This window comes from Anguilla anguilla, chromosome 4 (genome assembly GCF_013347855.1).
Source record: "Anguilla anguilla isolate fAngAng1 chromosome 4, fAngAng1.pri, whole genome shotgun sequence".
NCBI classification, from domain to species: Eukaryota; Metazoa; Chordata; class Actinopteri; order Anguilliformes; family Anguillidae; genus Anguilla; species Anguilla anguilla.
The window spans coordinates 29,421,527-29,439,114 of record NC_049204.1 but is presented as its reverse complement, the minus strand read 5'-3'; the positions used below and the strand labels follow the sequence as shown (position 1 = coordinate 29,439,114).

The window sequence follows — 17,588 nt, the reverse complement described above, 5'->3', positions numbered from 1 at the left end:
GACTTGATAAATGAAAACATTTAAGTCCATGCTTGCGGTAGAATGACAGTGCTAATTAGGATACCTGACAAAACCTTGTAGACAGTGTAACTACATGTCCAGTGACTGAAACCCTACACTGACAATTTTATTTTTAAATGGCAGTACTGATGATACTGAAAATTAATTTGAGGCCCACATAGGCTGCTCCTGTCTTTATTCCACTAAACTGACAAGTCAAGCAAGTGGTTTCACTGTTGGTATAGAAAGAACAATTGACAAGCATGATATTTTTGTCAGAAAATTTATTTAAAGATGGTAAATATCCAAATCAGTTCTTGTAAGAGGGAATGTCAACCATACATTTTTCCTTGCCTAGCTTAACACCTTTGTCTCCTCTCCTCCATTCTCCCTCACCACCATATTCTATAAAAATGCCTGTTCTTACTGTCTATTATAATAACCAAATATTGCATGACTGTGTCTGAAATAACTTGAGTCAACTGTATACAGTAAATTGTAGAATCCTGCTGGCGAGTAGTGTTGCCCTCTCTCCATCCAAGTAGTAATGCCCAGCCCCTCCATTTGTATTCAGTAGGCGTGGCAACCTGTGAACGGTGTTGTCTGTTGCCCGTCCGTTGTAGTCTTTAGTAAAGCAGGTACCTGGAGCATGCATAATAATTTGGGGATACACTGTATCTCTGCACTCACTACAGGTAGAGAACTGGCTGAGAGTTCATTATAATCAGATGGACAGCTACTCGTCTACAAGTAAAAAAATTCACTCCACTTTAAGTTATGCGCAGGTTTGATTGGTGTACTTACAGTAGGAGATAGAGATGGAAATTCAGCTATCTGGCAGGACAACACACACACACACATTCGGCTTTCTGGATGTCAACCATTCATTTAAAGATGACTAGCAAATGAAGGACTTTTCTTCATTTTGCTTTTATGGAGATAGAAGTGTTTAAGGTTTTCACAGACCTTTATTCCTTAAGTTATAGGCTTAGTAAAACACAAGGACAAATTAAAATGTTCACATAATAAGGCAAGTAAAATAGTAAATTAGAAAATATACTTTATAGTTACAAAATATTGGTTGCATTACTATTTATTATAAATCTAATGTCACATTTTGATTTTACATGAATGATTTAAACAATGAGACTGGGATTTTTTGCATGAATTAGCATAGGTTACAGAAAGGTGTTTTTTGAAAATATTTATGATAAATACAAAAATCTTCTAGCAAAGCTTGATTTAATAGTCATGACAAAGACTTGGTTACTATGATAGTGACCAGGAAAAATTGTAGTTTATTTAACCAATCTAAAGTGAGTCAAGGATTATAGTGTTTCAATTAGCAGGTAACTCTGCCTATTTGCTTTCCCCTGCAGTGATCATTCTTTCCAGATTCAGCAAATGGTGAAGAAATAATCTTCAGATTTAAGCCACTGTGTCAACACAGATAGGTTGTGAATACGGACTACTGGCGAGAGCGCTTTTGGCCGACACGCTGACACAGTATGTGGTGTTGGGTTCGAGTCCAGTCACAGTGTAGGCCTCCTGGAACACTGACTGCACCACTGGGCTGTGGGTGTGGTAGGTGGGTTCCCCAGCTGGATCTCTGACGAGCAGGGTGTAGTATGTGGCGTCTCTGACTGCTTGCCATTGCACAAGCAGAGACACCCTCTTTACCTCAGAGACTAAGACCTGAGGAGTCACCAGGTCCTCTGGAACAAGAAACATTTTGTTAGAAAGACTCAAGGAGAAGGGTTGGATATATACTACAAATATAAGCTTCATAATATTTTAAAAATGTTGTTACTGGATTTGATGTTGGTAATGTATGATTATAACATGTATAGCTTAAAAAAAACATTATAGCAAGTTCACTCACCATTTTCACTTAACCCGGCAAACATTTCTACTTCCAGGAGATTACGTTTACTGCGTGTTATTATTGGACCTGAAGTTAGGGGGAGGGTGGGGGGGATATAGTTGGTTTTAGTCTTTTTTATGCAAATTCAATGCTCCGCTAATGGGTCACATACATATCAAACTTATCAAAGGAAAATAATCAAAATCATGTCTCAACATTTACATTGTCTTACAACATTTACTATAGATGCTACATTATAATTGTGCGAAAGGGAATTGCCTAACTAGGGTTGAAGCAAGGACAGCTGATACTACGATGCTGCCCAACTTTTGTAGCAAAATAAGGCTCACCCATTACGATTGTATTTGGGCTGCTCTCTCCTGCAGAGTTGCTAGCGGTAACTTCAAACTCGCTGGACTGGACATTCGTCAGATTGCAGAAGAGCTGGGTGGTGTTACAGACCAAAGTTCTGCCTGTGCCAGTTGGCTTATAGACAGTGTACTTAGTAGCGAAGATGGAGGCTTTCCAGGCGAGAATGGCAAAGGTGGAGTTCCCAGCATAAGTCACGTTCTGTGGGGGGCAGGGAACTGGAAAGACATAATTGCAGAAAAGCATTAAAGATAACAGAACTTTCTAACGGATAACAGAATACTTCCCACAAATGCAGTAACACTGTCAGTGGTATGCTGTTTCTATGAGCAATGTATCCAAAATAGTCAGAATCCATCAACACCCACACTGTTGCAGTCAGTAAGATTTGCTGCCCTTGTGTGGCCCGAGGAATTAACTGCAACCCAATCAGTACCTGTGCGTCCACTGATGGCCACGGAAGGCTTGCTAATCCCTGCTGAGTTCCCGGACTTCACTGTGACGTTATACGTTGAGCTGCAGGGCAGGGGGATCTCAAAAAAGGTGCGTTCCGTCCAATAAGAGGCCACCTCCAAGAGCGCCTGACTGTCACCCAGGATTCTCCCAGTAACTTCTACCAGGTACTCCACCACAGGGCAGGACACTCGGCTCCAGGACACCCGGAGTACTTTATCCCTGTCACTCACTGGTAGCATGCGTGTCTTCACGTGTTCAGGTGGACAGGGCACTAAAGAGGAGAGGCACACAAAGTCAGGAAAGAGAGAGAGAGAATGCCTACACTATCATAGGGCTGAAAATGCTAGTTAAAATTGTAAAGTAAAAATTACAGTGTATGTGTGTGTGCGTTTTCCCCAAGAGTTAGCGAATGTAATGCCCGTGGGCTGTGCGTATGCTAGCTCCATCGTGGCTGCAGAGTTGGGTTACCTGCCCCCTGGTGGAGTGGCGCACTGAGCGAGCTGTTGCAGACGCTGTCAGAAGCCAGCACTGAGAAGTTGTACACGGCCCCGCACTCCAGTCCATCCATGACGCAGGACGGGTTTGAGCCGCCGCAGAACAGCGTGTCCCCAGTGCTGCCCTGAGCGTAGGCAAAGTACTCCAGCGAACCCTGGCCTGCGCTCCAGGACAGCACAGCCGAGCTGCTGGCGCACTGGAGCTCTACCGCCAGGTTATCCGGATCGCAGGGCGCTGTAAACATCAACCAGAGAAAGGGGAAATCACACCTGGAGAGGGGAAATCACACCTGGGGAGGGGAAATCACACCTAGAGGGGGGAAATCACACCTGGATAGGGGAAATCACACCTGGGGAGGGCAGAGCAACTGTCCCAAGGAGAAATCTTTTGTCTGGATTCATGCAGATTAAGACCAAAGTAACAGAAGTGCAAAATATACAGACTGTTGTAAAATTACACCCAATAGCAGGTATTCCTATTAAACCAGTCAGGCCCTTGATGAGTTATCAAGGGTGAGTGTGGGAGTTTGTCAAATGACATTATGGAAGGTTCCAGTGGGCAGTAATGACACAAGGCATGTGGCGCACCTGTGCCAAAGGTGAGTACCCATGCTGAAAGTGTGTGCCTGTGCCAAAGGTGAATACCTGTGAAGGTGGGTGTGTACCTGTGCTGCGGGTGGGTGTGTACCTGTGCTCTAGGTGGGTGTGTACCTGTGCTGTAGATTGGTGCGTACCCGTGCAGTAGGTGGGTGTGTACCTGTGCTCTAGGTGGGTTCATATCTGTGCTGTAGGTGGGTGTGTACCTGTGCTCTAGGTGGGTGTGTACCTGTGCTGTAGGTGGGTGTGTACCTGTGATGAAGGTGGGTGTGTACCTGTGCTCTAGGTGGGTGTGTACCTGTGCTGTAGGTGGGTGTGTACCTGTGCTCTAGGTGGGTGCGTACCTGTGCTGTAGGTGGGTGTGTACCTGTGCTCTAGGTGGGTGTGTACCTGTGCAGTAGGTGGGTGCGTACCTGTGCTCTAGGTGGGTGCATACCTGTGCAGTAGGTGAGTGTGTACCTGTGCAGTAGGTGGGTGTGTACCTGTGCAGTAGGTGGGTGCGTACCTGTGCTCTAGGTGGGTGCGTACCTGTGCAGTAGGTGGGTGTGTACCTGTGCAGTAGGTGGGTGTGTACCTGTGCTCTAGGTGGGTGTGTACCTGTGCAGTAGGTGGGTGTGTACCTGTGCTCTAGGTGGGTGCGTACCTGTGCAGTAGGTGGGTGTGTACCTGTGCTCTAGGTGGGTGTGTACCTGTGCAGTAGGTGGGTGTGTACCTGTGCTCTAGGTGGGTGCATACCTGTGCTGAAGGTGAACACAGCGCGGTTAGGGCTGCTGCAGGTCTGAGAGCTGGCTGTCACATTGAAGGAGTAGGGCTGCCCACACTGCAGCCCCAGGAGGGTGCAGTTGCTCACGGTGGTGTTGCAGGTGTGCAGGAACCCGTCCCTCCCCCGCGCCGTCAGCAGGTAGGACTCCGCCACGAACGAGGGGGCCCACGACACCACCACGCCACTGGACTCACAGTCCGGCTGAAAGGACACATTCTGGGGTGCACAGGGAGCTGGGAAACAGGTTAGAATGGGCATGAACCAGAAAGCAAATTTGTACACATACAATACAAACCATGTTACAGTGATAGACTGTGGCAAGGAGCTGGCCACAGAAAGAGAAGCTTCCTTCTCTTATTTATTACCTCAGGTTTTTAAGAAAGTTTGACTCTGTTCTTGCAATTTCAGATACTTACAATTTATATTGCTACTGTATCCTGTTTTTACTTCCTTTTCTTACACAAATGAGTTGCATTTTATATAGGTTATTTTCATTAAGATTTATTATTATTATTATTATTATTATTATTATTATTATTATTATTATTGTTGTTGTTGTTGTTGTTATTGTTGTTGTTGTTATTATTATTATTAGTATTAATAATAATAATAATAATAATAATAATAATTATGATGATGATGATGATGATGAAGCACTGTTGCTGGTGCACGGCGTACCTGTGCTGATCTTGTGGGGGGGGCTCCTGAGACTGCTGCACTTGTCGGAGGATGCCGCCACGATGATGGTGTACTGCATGCCGCAGCGAGCGCCAATCAGGTCGCAGCTGGCGCTGGTGCTGTTGCAGGACAGGATGCTGCGATCGTTGCCCTCCGCCGTGGCGATGTAGAGCCGGGAGCCGCCCGACAGCTGCCACTGGACCCGAATGGTGCTGCTGTGGCACTCGGTGATGGCATCGATGGCGGTGAGGGCGCAGGGAGCTGGGGGCGATCAGAGTGCCCACCCGTCAGCGTCGATGCCCCTGGGCCCCAGGGCCCCGCTGGGGCAGCGGTGCAGAGTAACAGAACTGCGCTTGTAGCTCTAAGGTTGGGGGCCTGACTCCCAGCTTGGGGTACGTGAGGAAACCTTAACTGCTTTCATAAAGCACCCAGCTGTATTTAAACGGACTGTGCAAAAAATGTGAGCCGTGTGAGTCGCTCTGGATAAGCGAGTGTGGGAAATGCCCGGATGTAAAGTGCTGGTCTACGATCTCGGTTTCACCTGTCCATATCCTAACATAACGATTACAACATCAACACAAAACTTAGATAACAGACCCCCTTGCGAAAGATTATTCTGTTTTACTGGGACAACCTGGTTAATTAGAAGTTGAATAAGGAAACGTAAAACGCTGAAGTGGAGTGGTGGGTACCTGTCTCGATCTCGAAGGTGGCGCTGGGGGGGCTCTGGCAGCGGGCGTTGGAGGCGGTGAGGTAGAAGGTGTAGAGGACCCCGCAGCGCAGGTCGGGCACGCTGCAGGTGGTGTCGGTGGTGGAGCAGGAAGCGTTGTAGCCGCCCACGCCCTCCGCCGTCACCGTGTAGGTGCGCGCCCCCATGACCGCCTTCCACGTCACCCAGGCAGAGTTCGTCACGCAGTCGAGATTACCGGAAACCTCCTGGGGAACGCACGGTGCTGGGGAACACAGACACACACACAAACACACATAAACCACACAAAGTCCTCAGAATCCTGCCTGAACATGTCTCGCACAGTGGATCCCATCACAGATGTCCAAGTAGAAAGAAAGATCTGGTCACGCTTAAATTTACTCAACAATTTTACAAAAACTGAACTCCAAGTGAAGGCTGGAATATGTTCCTCAGGAGGTGGCTCCAAAGGGGTGTGGGGGAGGTACCTGATGACACGTTGACGGCTCTGGTGTAAGCGCTCTCACAGCCATTTCTGACAGACACGGCACGGACCGCGTAGACGTGTCCGCAGAGCACGTTCGTGATGGCGCAGAAGGTGTCTTGGGTGCGGCAGGACAGCGCCCCCCGGTCGCTGGTCAGGGCCTCCACGCGGAAGGAGTCGGCGTCCCTGTCGGCGTCCCACGCCACCATCATGATGCCGGAGTCGCAGCTGAGGCTGGCCTCCAGGTTACTCGGGGGGCAGGGAGCTGATGGAGAAACACAGAGGGACTGAGGGGCGAGCGCGGCGGCCGAGGACCTGGCGGACGTTGTCCCGCGCGCGTCCCGCGCCGCTCCCCCTCCCGCACGCGCCTGACCCGGCCCTCACCTGTTCGGACCGGCGCGATCCCGCTCTCCGCGCTGGCGCACGACTCGTCGAGGGAGAGGACGGAGACGTTGTAGGTCTGCCCGCAGCGCAGCGCCTCCAGGTCGCAGTGGGGGGCGCTGCCGTTGCAGGCGGCCGTGTGGCCGTCCGCGGCCTTGCCCGCGGCTCGGTAGGAGAGGGCCCCGCTGCTCGTCTCCCAGGCGACGGAGATGGAGTTGTTCGGGCACTGGAGGGCGGCCTGAACGTTGTGAGGCACGCAGGGAACTGGAGAGGCAAGCAAGAGGCCATGGGAAATTCAGTAACGGTCCCGCCGCGCTAGCGGAAATAGCGTTGTGAGCAGTGCATTGTGGGAAGAGGAACCCACCTGACTGCAGGCTGAGGTAGGCCCTGCTGGTGTCACACTGCTCGTCCTGCGCGGTGACGGTCAGGTTGTACTGTTGGCCGCAGTGCAGGCCCGGCAGCCGGCAGCTGGTGGAGGTGCTGTTGCACTGGGTCATGTGACCGTCCACGCCGGCGGCCTCCACGCGGTAGGAGGCCACGCCCTCGCCCTGCTCCCACCTGACCAGGCCCGCGTCACTGGCGCAGTCCACGGACGCGCTGACGTTCTGAGGCTCGCAGGGAACTGCAGAGCAGCGTCATGACATCAGCGCAGCAGACCCACAACAAGAACCCGCCCCGTAACTAAGGGTGAATCCCCCCCTCCCGCCTCCCACACACACACACACACACACACACGCACACACACACACACACACACACACACACGCACACACACACACACACACACACACGCACACACACACACACACGCACGCACACACACACACACACGCACGCACACACACACACACACACACACACACACACACACACACACACACGCACACACGCGCACACACGCACACACACACACACACACACACACACACCCGCCCTTAACGGCCTCACCGGTGTTCACGTGCACGGCGGCGCTCCGTTCGCTGGAGCAGACGTCATCGGCGGCGCTGACGGTCACGCTGTAGGGCGTCCCGCAGAGCAGGTCGGGGAACTGGCACACGGTGCCGCTGGTGTTGCAGGTGGAGGCGTAGCCCCCGTTGCCCTGGGCGACGACGGCGTAGGAGGTGGCCCCGAAGCTCCGCTCCCAGGACACGGACACCACGGCCGACTCGCAGTCCACGCTGGCCTCCACCTGCTGCGGCACGCAGGGCACTGCGAGGGACCAGGGCGCGAGCGCAGGGTTAGTCATCCGCGCCGCACGCTCGCGTGGTCTCTACGCCGCGGCGCCCCTGGCTACTCACCGGCCTCCATCTCCGTCACTTCGCTCTCCGAGACGTTGCACTGCTGGCCGATGGCGACCACGCTGATGTTGTAGTCGCTGCCGCACGTGAGGTCAGGCACCACGCAGGCCAGCTCCGTGGTGTCGCATTCGGCTGTGAGGCCCCCCCAGCCGACGGCGTGCACTTTGTAGGACTCCGCCCCGTTTGCCGCCTCCCACATCACATGGGCCGAGTGGGAGGCGCAGTCCAGGTGATACGTAACATTCTGAGGAACACAGGGAACTGAAAGAGAGAGCGAGAGAGTGTGATAAATATACACACATTTTGGTGACAAATATTCACAGGTTCTTTCATCTTTTAAAGGCTATTGATTGACGTTAGAATATAAGACACCAAGATAAAGGTGGTAAAAGCCAAGATGGAGTGGCCAGGGCCGCTACCTGACGCCACCTCCCAGGCAGCGCTCAGCGAGCTGTTGCAGAGTCCGTTGGAGGCGGCCACCCTCACGCTGTAGACCTTCCCGCACTGCAGGTCCGTGATCTCACAGTTTGTGTGGCTGGAGTTGCAGACGGCCGTGTCGCCGCTGGTCTCCGCCACGCCCGTGTAGAAGCTGGCCCCCTCTGCGTGGTCCCACTCCATCAGCACAGAGTCCATGAAACAGTCCAAGTAGGTATACAAGATTTCAGGCGTGCAAGGCACTGGGACACAGAGGGAGAAAATGTTCAGATTATTATTATTATTATTTCTTGTAATTTCCTTCACAATAGAATCTCACCCATCATGACTTATAGGCATTCATTTAGCAAGAGATCTATTCAAGAACTTTTACAATTGTGGATTAAATGCTGACAAGTCTTGTTGTCACTTCAGGCAATGCTAGAGCATAAAGTAGCACAGACAGGATGAACGTGTTTGTGCATTGCTGGGATTGGGAGCCGCATGCAAAAACGGCGACAGGCCCGATTAGCTCAGCTAATTAGCGTCGGTGTCTTCCAGCCCACCGCTGCGTGGCAGTACCTGACTGAACCTGCACGCGTTCACTCGGGATGGTGGTGCAGCTGCTGTCCATGGCAACCACCCAGACGGTGTAGGTGGCGCCGCAGGTGAGGTTGGTGAGGCGGCAGTGGGGCACGGAGCTCTCGCAGAAGGCGTTTCCTGCCATGCTCTCCGCCACCACTCTGTAGGACAGCGCCCCCCGGCTCTGGTTCCAGGAGACCAGCGCTGTGTTGTCGGCGCAGTCCACGTCCACGGCCACGTTCTGGGGGATGCAGGGAGCTGCAAAAGGGGGACAGACGGAACCAGGGTCAGCGTGTCCCAGCAAGCTTACCTCCCCCCACCCACCCACCCACCCAAAAGTAACCCAACACAACCCAACAGAACAGGGCAGGCTTTGTTCCGCTCGGTCCTCACCTGAGCGCAGGCTGCTGGAGACGCTGGGGGCGGAGCTGCACTGGGCGCTGCTGGCGGTGACGGACACGGTGTAGTTCCGAGCGCACAGCAGGCCGGGGATGCCGCACTGCGTGTCGGAGGACATGCAGACGGCCGTCTGGCCGTCCCGCGCCCGGACGGTGGCGGTGTAGTACTCAGCCCCCTCGGCCTCGGCCCACGCCACCAGCACGATGTTGGTGAGGCAGTCCAGCTGGCTGGTGACATCGGTGGGCGTGCAGGGCTCTGAGGCGGGACAGCGGGGCGGAGAGAGTGGGGCGGAGAGAGCGGGGGGTTAGCATCCTGAAGAGCAGCTTTAACCCCCACTGCGCGTTAAGAGAACATAGCGCTACACCTATGAAAATACATCTCACAGCATTCATTTTACACAGCATGAGCCAGCTGGCCCGGCGGCGGGGCTAGTTAAACGGCGGCCGTACCTGTCCGTAAGCTTGAAGCCGCGCTGGGGACGCTCATGCACACTGGGCCTACGGCTCTGACCGTCAGGTAGTACACCTGGCCGCAGGCAAACTCGGAAATGACGGTTCTGTTGGTCTGGGTCGTGACCTCCACCCTGTGGTCGTTGCTGGCTTCTGCGGCCACAATGTAAAGTACGGCGCCCTCGCTGACCTCCCAGGTCAATGTCCCCACCCTCAGATCACAGACCAGGGTGGACACCAGGTTCTGGGGCACGCAAGGTGCTAGACACAACATAATACTGATTAGTGCTGAGAGCATTGTGAAAAGTATTTGTGCAATTATCTCATTTAATTCATTCAGTGTTGGATAAGCTTTGCATATCTCTAGTGTTACAGTCTTTGTTACGTTGCTTGTTGTTGCCATAGTTATTCGCACTTAATGTTGTTTGCCATAATTGTTGTTTGCTACAATGACCTTGTAAGCTGGTTTTGGTCAGTTGTCCGCCAAATTAATACATGTACTCAAATATAGAACCCAGTGCCAAATATAGGACCCAGTGCCAGAACTCACTTATTGCACGTCACTTTGGATAAAAGAGACTGCCAAATAAATGTAATGTAATTGTAATGCCAGCATGCAGTCTGAGTTCAAATTGAATTCGGGGGAGTGGGGGGGAGCAGAAAGGGGAAGTGGCAGCCACTTTACCCATGTGGATGACGGTGCCGTTGCTGGGCAAGCTGTTGCATAGGTTGTCGTTGGCGATGACGTGGACGGAGTAGAGGTCCCCGCAGTGCAGGTCGGTCCAGGTACACGTGGTGGCGTTGGTGGTGCACATGTGGGTGTGGCTGTCCTGCCCCACCGCCACGGCTGTGTAGGACTCCGCCCCATCGCTCGGCATCCAGCTGACCGAGCCCACGCTGCCTTCGCACTGAACGTAGGCCTGCAGGTGCTCAGGGATGCAGGGGGCTGAGGAGAGACGCGGTCAGGACCGACACATCCGTGAACAACAGAAGGGGGAGGGCACACCAGTGTCTTCTCAATCTGCATGGCTTTAATGAGTAATGAAATGCAATGCAAACCCACTCTTGCTTGTAAGCAGCTTAGCACAGGCGGTAGCAGTGTGACTTGTAAATTAAAGCTTCTAAATGCTCAAATGTTCAAAGCTCGCTAAAGCTCCTTTTTAGAACTTTGGCAGATTGACAGCCAGGAATAAGTTTGGCAAGAGCCGTGTAATTATGAAATGATTTCCCCCAAGCTAATGAAACCCCTGTCCCGGCGACACTGTCGCTTCTGAACTGTTTTAAGAGCGGGACGAGGCGGGGCGTGGAGGCAGGCGGGCGGGCGGTGAAGCGAGGGGTTGGGGGCGTACCGGTCCTGAACTGCGCCTGACCACTGCGGGGGCTTTCGCACGCCTCGCCCTGCGCCACCACGCTGAAGCGGAAGGTCTGGCCGCAGGGCAGCCACGCCTCCAGGCTGGTGTCGGTGGTGTTGAAGTCCACGGTGTACCCCAGGTCTCCCGTGGCGGTCACTATGTAGACGGACGCCCCGCGAGACTCCGCCCAGCCGAGGAGCACCGTGTCATTGCCGCAGGACCCCGCGGCGGACATGCGGCCGGGTCGACAGGGCTCTGCGAGGGAGAAGAGGGAGAGAGATGGCGAGGGGAGGTTGAAGGTTGGAAAGTGCAAAGAATTTCAGGAGCCTGAATATCCTGACCACACGTCCTTTCATACTATTTTAACCGCCCGTAAATTCATACAAATCACTTTAAAATGAGCTAGGACTATCAATATTAAGCAAAGAAATGCCATCTACTTTGGGACAACCAATGCAAAGTAGCCTTTTGGCTGAACTGGATACAGTTACAATGCATGGTTATCATGCATGTTTAATTGTAGATTTTTCCGAAGAAACAGATTATGAGAAAGAGGAAAGAATAAGAAAAAGAGTAAGAATGACAAGGGGAAGATAAAGAGAGGAAAAGAGACACACACAAACACACACAGTATACTTAGTGAAACGGTGCACACCTGTGATGATCTCCACCGTGTCACTGCGTTGACTCTCACACTGGCTGCTGTATGCGGTGACGGTGAAGCTGTAGGTCTCTCCACAGTCCAGGCCGGAGAAGAGGCAGGTGGAGCCGGTGGAGTTGCAGCTGCCTGCGTGCTCTCCGCTGCTCTTCGTGGCATTGGCTACATAGAGCTCCACCCCCTCGCTCGTCTCCCAGGACAGCATGGCAGTGTTGTTCCCACACTGCAGGTCTACAGCCACACGCAAGGGGGCGCACGGTCCTGCAGGCAGGGGCACAGTGGTCAGGGTTCCTCCCTTCCTGTGATCTACATACAGCTGTCCAAGTCACCTGACTCTAAGGAAAGTATGTAATCTACAGGAAGGTGAGCTCTATGGTGCATTTGTGGTAAAGAGCTGGTGTGTTATCCATATGGAGATAAGCTGAGCTACATTGGTAGGTAAAGAGCTGGTATGTTATCCATATGGAGATAAGCTAATAGCTACATTGGTAGGTAAAGAGCTGGTGTGTTATCCATATGGAGATAAGCTGAGCTACATTGGTAGGTAAAGAGCTGGTGTGCTAACCATATGGAGATAAGCTGAGTTACATTGGTAGGTAAAGAGCTGGTGTGCTATCCATATGGAGATAAGATGAGTTAAATTGGTAGGTAAAGACCTTGTGTGTTATCCATATGGAGATAAGCTGATAGCTAAAGTCATTGTGGTTCTCTGCTCCACTCACTGGTCTGGAAGGTCAGTCCGGTGTCGGACACGAAATCACACTGCTCATTGATGGAGGTCAAGGTCAGGTTGTACGTCTCTCCGCAGCTGAGCTCGGTGACTTCGCAGAAGTTGTTGTCGGTGGAGCAGAAGGCCATGTCCCCGTTAATCCCAGCCGCAGTCACAGCGTAGGACACGGCCCCGTCGCTGTAGCTCCAGGTCACCAGGGCGCTGCCGTTCTCACAGTCCACCTCCACCTCCACACTGTCCGGCGCGCAAGGAGCTGTGGGACAGGAGGACGACGCTCATTTCGAAAATCCTTCCTTCAAACCAGTCCCACACACGAATGCGCAACCAAAACTCCCACCCAGAACAACAACCGAGTATAATCATGCGTCCGTTGTTTTTGAATCTGTAGCTGTGATGTTGGCACCCATTTTAAACAGGAGCATCGCTAGTGGATGCTACCCGAGAATACTCACCCGTCGTCAGGACGATGCTGCTGCTGTCTGAGCTGTTGAACACCTCTCCCAGGGCCCGGACGTGGACGTAGTAGGCCGTCCCGCAGTGCAGGCCGTCCGCGCTGCAGGACGTGTTGGTGGTGTGGCAGGAGGCGGAATGTCCGTCCCGGCCGTACAGGAAGGCCTGGTAGCCCACGGCGCACTCGCTCATCTCCCAGGAGACGGAGGCCGTGTTCGTCTCGCAGCTCAAATCAGCCTCCACGTGCCTGGGGGCGCAGGGCTCTGTGACACGGGACAAACGGGAGCAGAAGTGAATCAGAGCGACACCGTTATCATACATAGATACTGCAGTACTACTGTAGGATACTGGAGGATGTGCTCTATAGAGTACTGTAATACTGGTATGCTGGAGGATGTGCTTTATAGAGTACTGTAATACTGGTATGCTGGAGGATGTGCTCTATAAAGTACTTTAATGCCGGTATAGTACTATAATACTGTTATACTGTTGAATGTACTCTATAGAGTAGTATAATACTGGTACCCTGGTGGATGTGCTCTATAGAGTACTGTAATACTGGTATTCTGGAGGATGTGCTCTATAGAGTACTGTAATACTGGTACCCTGGTGGATGTGCTCTATAGAGTACTGTAATACTGGTATTCTGGAGGATGTACTCTATAAGTACTGTAATACTGGTATTCTGGAGGATGTGCTCTATAGAGTACTCTAATGCCGGTATAGTAGTGTAATACTGCTATACCGGAGGATGTGTTCTATACAGTACTGGAAAACGGTGGATGTAGTCCACTCCTAGTTATTCTGCTCCACTGAAGGAGGCCATCAAAGCCATAGTTATTTTCATAATCAGGTGCTGTCAGGTGACTCACCTGTGACCAAGGCTATGGGGTCAGACGTGGCGATGTCCTTGCAGGCTTGGTTGTGGGCGGTGACCGTGATGTTGTAGGTCTGGCTGCACGCCATGTTGTAGAGGGCGCAGCTGGTGTCGGTGGTGTTGCAGGAGGATCGCAGCCCCCATAGGGTGACAGCCTCAGCGCTGTAGTATTTGGCCCCCTTGCTCATGTCCCAGGCGAGCTGACCGATTGACAGACTGTACTGGACATCCAGGTTCAAGGGCACGCACGGCTCTGCACAGACGGGAGGGAATAAAACACGGCTTCCTTCCCTCAGGGTGGCTTATCGCTTATGCATGACATCATATCCTCATCTGTCATGAACTCACAGACCATCCATTACACTGCCTAAGCAGCATCACAGGGGCACCAAAGAAAATACCACCTACAGGCTCCAAACAGCACTGCAGTAACATTGCAGTAATGGTTCTTTGCTGTGCAATTATTGTGCAGTTTCAGTGCTGGCATAGTGTACAGCTACTGGATTACTGAATACATACTATTCTCTCCCCAACTCAGAATGCTTCAAAACGGTTGGGGAAGTCTGAAAGGAGTAATCATAAGCACACTTATATGTAACGGTACACATGCTTGTGATAAAGGTGCACATGGCATGCGTGATATGAATGAGTGTGACGCGGGCGTGAAGGTGGCGGTACGCCAGGGCCGGGAGACGCCCGCTCACCGGTCTGCAGGCTCCCCGCCATCTGCGCCATCCTGCTGCAGGTCTCCCCCCGCGCCAGCACAGACACGGAGTAGCGCTCCCCGCAGGCCAGCTCGCTCATGGCGCAGTTGGTGAGGTTGGTGCTGCAGGCGACGGTGTGGCCGGACGCCGTCTCCATGGTGGCGGTGTAGGACAGGGCGCCGGCGCCGAAGTACCAGCTCACCAAGGCCGTCCGGGACCAGCAGTCCATGGAGGCCTGGATGCGGCTGGCCGGGCAGGGCACTGCAGGACAGGGGGAACGGCACACGGCACCCACTCAGCGAAACGTACCACACGCCCACTCAGTGAAACGTCCCACACCGCCCACTCAGCGAAACGTCCCACACCGCCCACTCAGCGAAACGTCCCACACCGCCCACTCAGTGAAACGTCCCACACCGCCCACTCAGCGAAACGTCCCACACCGCCCACTCAGCGAAACGTCCCACACACCCACTCAGCGAAACGTCCCACACTGCCCACTCAGCGAAACGTCCCACACCGCCCACTCAGCGAAACGGCCCACACCACCCACTCAGCGAAACGTCCCACACCGCCCACTCAGCGAAACGTCCCACACACCCACTCAGCGAAACGTCCCACACCGCCCACTCAGCGAAACGTCCCACACCGCCCACTCAGCGAAACGTCCCACACGCCCACTCAGCTAAACGTCCCACACCGCCCACTCAGCGAAACGTCCCACACGCCCACTCAGCGAAACGTCCCACACACCCACTCAGCGAAACGTCCCACACTGCCCACTCAGCGAAACGTCCCACACACCCACTCAGTGAAACGTCCCACACTGCCCACTCAGCGAAACGTCCCACACCGCCCACTCAGCGAAACGTCCCACACGCCCACTCAGCTAAACGTCCCACACCGCCCACTCAGCGAAACGTCCCACACTGCCCACTCAGCTAAACGTCCCACACCGCCCACTCAGCGAAACGTCCCACACCGCCCACTCAGCGAAACGTCCCACACGCCCACTCAGCGAAACGTCCCACACGGCACTCACTCAGCGAAACGTCCCACACTGCCCACTCAGCGAAACGTCCCACACACCCACTCAGCGAAACGTCCCACACGGCACTCACTCAGCGAAACGTCCCACACACCCACTCAGCGAAACGTCCCACACCGCCCACTCAGTGAAACAGCCCACACCGCCCACTCAGCGAAACGTCCCACACCGCCCACTCAGCGAAACGTCCCACACCGCCCACTCTCACATAGCCCCCTGCGGCTCGTTTCTGCACCTACCAGACTGGGCGTCGGTCGCCGGGCTCTCTGGGCTCGTGCAGTAGCCGTCGGACGCCGCCACGGTCACGTGGTACGTCTTGCCGCAGTTGAGGCCGGACACGTTGCAGGAAGTGGCGCCCAGCGCCTGGCAGTTGGTGGAGCGGCCGTCGCCATCCTCCAGGGTGGCCGTGTAGGAGTCGGCCCCGGCGCTCCCCGCCCAGGACACGGTCATGGAGTTGGAGCTGCAGTTCACGTCCGCGGACACGTTCTTAGGGACGCACGGAACTGGGGGAGACACGCCCTCGTTAGGACCCGTTTCCAGGGGAACCGGAACCGACGACCACAGTTTCGCGGGGAGCACGTTGTCGGGTGCGCGGGCGGCGGCGGCGGCGTACCTGTCTTGAACTGGGCCGACTGACTCTCGGCGCTGGTGCAGGTGCTGTCCTCGGCCACCACGGTGACGGTGTAGCTCTGTCCGCAGAGCAGCGTGCTGAGGTCGCAGCTGTTGTCGAACGAGCTGCAGACTGCTGAGTCTCCGTCGGTGCCGTTGGCCTGCACGATGTACAGCTGCCCGCCCCGGCTGCTGTTCCACGTCGCTTTGGCCACGTTGCTGCTGCAGCTCACGCTGGCAGACAGGTTTTGCGGGGTACAGGGCACTGCACACATTTGCGAGCTTCGGTAAGTCAACGTAATTCAAACCCGTACGCCCATTTTATTCAGCTGTGTGTTCTTTAATACGTCCTTTAAGTTCTCACCTAGTTCCGTGAACTGTACACTGTGTGTGTATCGTATCTAAACAAATAATCAAGTTGTTATTAAAATCTTCCTGAGGATTCCACTAGAGATTCACTGGATGCTGTACGAAATGGCAGACAGATAAAATGGCAGTTGTGAGTGTCGGCAGGGTCCGGGTTTAGCCCCCGCGTGCCGTACCTGTCCTGATGATGGATCCGGCGCTTTGGGAGCTGTTGCAGGTGCGCCCCTCGGCCGACACGGTCAGCACGTACATCTCCCCGCAGGGCAGGTCGGCGATGCTGCAGCTGGTGCCGGCGGTGGTGCAGCAGGAGGTCTCTCCGTCCGTGCGCTCCAGCGTGGCCGTGTACGTCAGCGCCAGGTAGCTCTCGGCCCAGGCGATACTGGCCGTCCTGTTCTCACAGCCCATGCTGGCCACCACGTCCTGCGGCGGACAGGGCGCTGGAGAGAGAACAGGGGGGCGGGGATTAGTGGCAGGGCAGGGGGCGGGGCTTGGCGGTGGCGGGGGGGCGGAGCCTCTCTCCTCACCTGACTCGGACATGATGGCGTTGCTTGGCGTGCCGCTGCACTGCAGGTCGGAGGCGGCCACGGTGAAGGTGTAGTGCTGCCCGCACTGCAGGTCCGGCACGGCGCAGCTGCTCTCGCTGGTGTTGCACTGGGAGACCTGGCCCTGGTCGTCCTCCGCGCTGGCCGTGTACAGCATGGCCCCCGCCGACTCCTCCCACACCACCCAGGCCGAGTCCGACAGGCAGTCAATCTCCACCTCCGTGAGGACCGGGACACAGGGGGCTGGCGGAAAGGGTGGGGAAACGAGACCCGTCATCACACCCACCCACCCAATGAAAACTCACATTTCTACTCAATGTGTACATTGAGTTATAC

At 54.1% G+C, this 17,588-nt stretch overlaps 1 protein-coding gene across 1 annotated transcript; it reads right to left on the bottom strand.

The window, feature by feature from the left end:
- Positions 1 to 421: 421 nt before the first annotated feature.
- On the bottom strand, positions 422 to 14,072 carry LOC118225274 (receptor-type tyrosine-protein phosphatase beta). Its single transcript, XM_035413443.1, has 23 exons — positions 13,979 to 14,072; positions 13,109 to 13,369; positions 12,649 to 12,909; positions 11,924 to 12,187; positions 11,266 to 11,523; positions 10,602 to 10,862; positions 9,917 to 10,177; positions 9,462 to 9,722; positions 9,069 to 9,326; positions 8,492 to 8,749; positions 8,073 to 8,333; positions 7,723 to 7,983; positions 7,139 to 7,396; positions 6,778 to 7,038; positions 6,398 to 6,658; positions 5,914 to 6,174; positions 5,222 to 5,482; positions 4,516 to 4,776; positions 3,158 to 3,418; positions 2,670 to 2,960; positions 2,215 to 2,451; positions 1,883 to 1,951; positions 422 to 1,715 (listed from the first exon to the last, which is right to left on the bottom strand). The coding sequence occupies exons 1-23, from the start codon at positions 14,070 to 14,072 to the stop codon at positions 1,429 to 1,431; spliced, it is 5,667 nt and encodes a 1,888-aa protein (XP_035269334.1). The 3' UTR covers positions 422 to 1,428.
- Between the last annotated feature and the right edge of the window lie 3,516 nt (positions 14,073 to 17,588).